The 3,967-nt window shown below is 45.9% G+C and overlaps 1 protein-coding gene across 1 annotated transcript; it reads left to right on the top strand.

Annotated features, from left to right (window-relative positions):
• The first annotated feature begins 224 nt into the window (after positions 1 to 224).
• On the top strand, positions 225 to 2,513 carry LOC131164205 (cytochrome P450 CYP736A12-like). The gene is made up of 2 exons (XM_058121221.1): positions 225 to 988; positions 1,481 to 2,513. Exons 1-2 carry the CDS (start codon positions 314 to 316, stop codon positions 2,315 to 2,317), a joined length of 1,512 nt encoding a protein of 503 aa, XP_057977204.1. The 5' UTR covers positions 225 to 313; the 3' UTR covers positions 2,318 to 2,513.
• Positions 2,514 to 3,967: the final 1,454 nt, after the last annotated feature.

The following is a 3,967-nucleotide window of genomic DNA, read 5'->3' as shown; positions in this document are numbered from 1 at the left end:
TATCTTAGCCGCCCAATACTAAGAACCCACCAGTTCGTGCCATCCATTTTTTTTTCACCGTTCAACAAAGACAGCATGTTAAAATAATAATTTCCAGATCCCCAGTCAAACACGGCATCCACTCTTCAAACAAAGCCCACAGAACTGCTGAACTAAGCACTCGACTCTTTTCTTTAAGGCCGCCTTCGTGAACTATAAATTAATGCATCAGTTCTGAAGTTACCGTCAGCCCATGCATGCATGCCCTCATCCTCCACGTCCCACCACCACACCTTAATTCTCCTCATCAGTTAATCAAACACTTGTTCCAATTATGTCGCCAGAAATTGTTGTTATCTTCGCCGTCGTCCTCGGAGCACTCTGGCTATTCGATCATCTACGGCGGCGAAACGGGCCGAAACCACCTCCGGGGCCACCGGCGTTCCCCATCATCGGCAACCTCCACTTGCTTGGCGACCTCCCCCACAGCAACCTGCGCCGGTTGGCTCAGAAGTACGGCCCCATAATGTCGATGAGGCTGGGGCAGGTGCCCACGGTGGTGGTGTCGACGCCGGCAGCGGCGGAGCTTTTCCTGAAGACCCACGATCTCGTCTTCGCGAGCCGGCCGATACTGCAAGCCCCAGAGTACCTTTCGTACGGGAATAAGGGCGTGGGGTTTTCGCAGTACGGTCCATACTGGCGCGACGTCCGGAGAATCTGCACCGTCAACCTTCTCAGCCCGGGGAAGATCGAGTCGTATGGGGGGTTGAGGAAGGAGGAGGTGGGGTTGCTGGTGCAGTTGCTGAAAGAAGAGGCAGCGGTGCGTGAGGTGACGAACGTGACGGTGAAGCTGTCGGTGCTTATGGAGGACATCACTTGCCGAATGCTGTTTGGGAGGAGCAGGGACGAGAGGTTTGAGCTGAAGAAGGTTGTTCGGGAATTCCTCTACTTGACCGGTTCTTCCAATACTGGTGATTATATTCCCTGGCTCAAGCTACTTGACCTTCAGGTAATTTTTCATTGCAGTACTTACTGCTCACTGAAATTTTGCTTCCATGCCCTAGTATGTTTTATTTTGAAATTTATTAACAGTTATATTCAAGAAATTATTAGATACCTATAATATACACAGGATCTAGTTTAATTTAAGTAATTTTTTTATATACTCGGTCTACCTAATATTTCTCTTCATATTTCATGATTGAGACATGATGAGAATGAAGTAAGAGAAATTATTAGATAGGGTATATACACCAGATTCAATACCATTTTGCCAAATATATTAATTTTAATTAAATAAGTATGTGATTTTTTATTTGACTTACTTATGTTATGTTACATCTGCTGTATATATATGCCTAATATTTTTTCATGAAGCAAGGTTATGAGTAGTTATATATATACATGACTCGGAAGTCGGAATAGATAGTTCCAGACCCTGAACCAACTAATGCAATTGCTCAACAGAGTGCAAAAGTACTAATGGTAATTAATTAATTAGGGATTTAAACCACGGATGAAGGCGACAAGCAAGGCCTTCGATAATATCTTGGAAATCATGATCGATGAGCACATACGAGACGGCAGTGGGCGTAGCAGCACCGACGCCCACGGAGACTTCATGGACATGATGCTGTCGCTGATGAACGAATCCCAGTACTCCCAGGACGAGTCTCTGCGCATCATCGACCGAACCAACATCAAAGCGGTCCTCATAGACTTGCTGGTGGGCGGGACCGACAGCTCGTCCTCCACCGTCGAGTGGGCGATCTCGGAGCTCATCCGCCAGCCGAAGCTGATGCGAAAGCTCCAAGACGAGATCAAGAGCGTCGTCGGGAAGAAAGAGTTTGTGGAGGAGGCAGACTTGCCGCGCATGGCCTACCTGGACAACGTGGTGAAAGAAACTCTGAGACTCCACCCTGTGTCGCCGCTGCTGGCGCCGCACGAGTCCACGGAGGACATCACCATCAACGGGTACTTCATACCGAAGAAGTCGCGGATTTTGGTGAATGCCTGGGCTATCGGGCGAGACCCGATTGCGTGGCCCGACAGCCCGGAGGAATTCAACCCGGAAAGGTTTGTGGGGAGCGAGGTGGACCTGCAGGGACGGGACTTCCAGCTGATCCCATTCGGGTCGGGGCGGCGGGCGTGCCCCGGAATGCGGCTGGGCCTCACCACAGTTCGACTGGTGCTGGCTCACTTGGTGCACTGCTTTGATTGGGAGCTCCCCGGCGGAGTGTCACCCTCCAAGCTCGACATGAGTCAAAAATTTGCGGGCTTGGTGTCGCCCAGGGCTCATCCCTTGCTCGCCGTTCCTGTTTATCGCTTCCAAAGCTAAGTGCCAATACACAGAGAAAGACAGAGAGCGCATCTGCTCTAATGAAAATTAATGTTTTTGTTCTGAATAATTATTATCTTACAATAAATATCTGGTCATATCTCATGTAGGTAAATGTGGGCTAGTGGAAGACTTTTCAACTTTCATTATTGATATTTTAATTATTTACTTATGCAAAAAGTAAATTATTTTTCACCGTGTTTTTGGAGTTTTTTCTTTTCATTTTTTTTTTATTTTTTTACATTAGAATATTAAATAATGGTGGGCTTAATGGTTCAACGGCCGCAAGTTTTGCATGAGAGAGAGAGGGGCAAAATATGATTGGACATTTTTATCTTTAAAAAATAAAAATAATAATTATAAAAATAATAATTCCACTAATAACACTCACTATTATGAAAATAGTAGAAAAATAATAGAACAAAAACAGCAAAAAATAAAAATAACAATTTTTATTGTGAAAATAATAAAAACTACTAGTAGTTACAATGATAATAATAACAACTAATAATAATATTTATTTCTATCAAAATAATAATAACAACAATAAAAATAATACTAAAACTAATAAAAAGTATTATTATAATATAAAAATAATGTTAGAGATTGAGACAAAAGACAGTAAAAGACAACGCGTTGCTGAGTTAGAAAACGCGTGGTGAATTTAATTTCACGCGGTGGAATTTATGGTGCAATTTATCTTTTTGTTGAAACTTCTAATTTGTAATTGATTTGTATTGATTATGATGTAAATTTCAAGCTTATATAAAGAGGGCTGTGGAAGATGTATATACATAGCACAAAAGTGCAGAGATAGCACAGGTATGTGCAGAGTAGCTCAGAGAGAGCAAAGAGCAAGAAGGGAAGAAGAGAGAGAGAGAGAGAGAGAGAGAATTGTAATATTTTCCGGCGAGTTAGTGAATTTTGATGTGTGCTCCATGGACGTTGGTCGTTCTTGATTGAACCACGTAAAAATCTTGGTGTCACTTTGATCTGAATGCTCACAGGTTCCTAACAAGTGGTATCAGAGTCCGATTGGAGTAGAAAAGCCAAATTGGAAGTGATCCCGAAATTCAGAGCTCTGTCCAGTAGATCGAAACTGTTTTTTGAGGCCACCATCGCATTCAACTCCCTGAGACGAAGAGAAGGCTGCCCGCCGAAGTTTGAACGGACTTCAGATAAGGCTACACGCGCCGACACGCGCCTTGCCGGAGCAAGACGCCTCTTCACGCCCCGGCGACGCGCCGCATGTTTCTTCTTCGCCCGATCTGCCTCAACCCAACCCGGTCCACTACCCGACGCAAATCGGAAAAAGACTCAAGCCCGAGTTCACCCGAGATCCAATCCTTGCCCCGGATCCGAATCAGGGCTGCTCACAACCGGCCACGTCAGTGCTTCTGTGTCACCTGCCACGCTAGCAGCGCCACGCCAGCGCACACGCTACATCACGCGCCAGCAGGAGACTGCCACATCAGCAAACACGCCATCAGTGGGCCCACCCTGCCACGTCAGAGCCACGTTATCAGGGACCCCACCTTTGCCACGTCAGCAGGTGACACGTCAGCCGCCACGCTACCGTGCCACGTCAGCAGGTGCACACGTTAGCACGTCAGTAGGTGCCACGTCAATAAGCTTGACCAGGTTTGACCA

Source organism: Malania oleifera, chromosome 9, assembly GCF_029873635.1.
Source record: "Malania oleifera isolate guangnan ecotype guangnan chromosome 9, ASM2987363v1, whole genome shotgun sequence".
Taxonomy (NCBI): domain Eukaryota; kingdom Viridiplantae; phylum Streptophyta; class Magnoliopsida; order Santalales; family Ximeniaceae; genus Malania; species Malania oleifera.
Note: the sequence above shows the minus strand (reverse complement) of the source record. Positions and strands in the feature narration are given on the sequence as shown.

Bases quoted from the DNA above. Each gene is read 5' to 3' on its own strand.
- LOC131164205 (XM_058121221.1), top strand. From the start codon at position 314: ATGTCGCCAGAAATTGTTGTTATCTTCGCCGTCGTCCTCGGAGCACTC. The intron at 989-1,480 runs GTAATTTTTCAT...TTAATTAATTAG, and splicing joins TCAAGCTACTTGACCTTCAG to GGATTTAAACCACGGATGAA.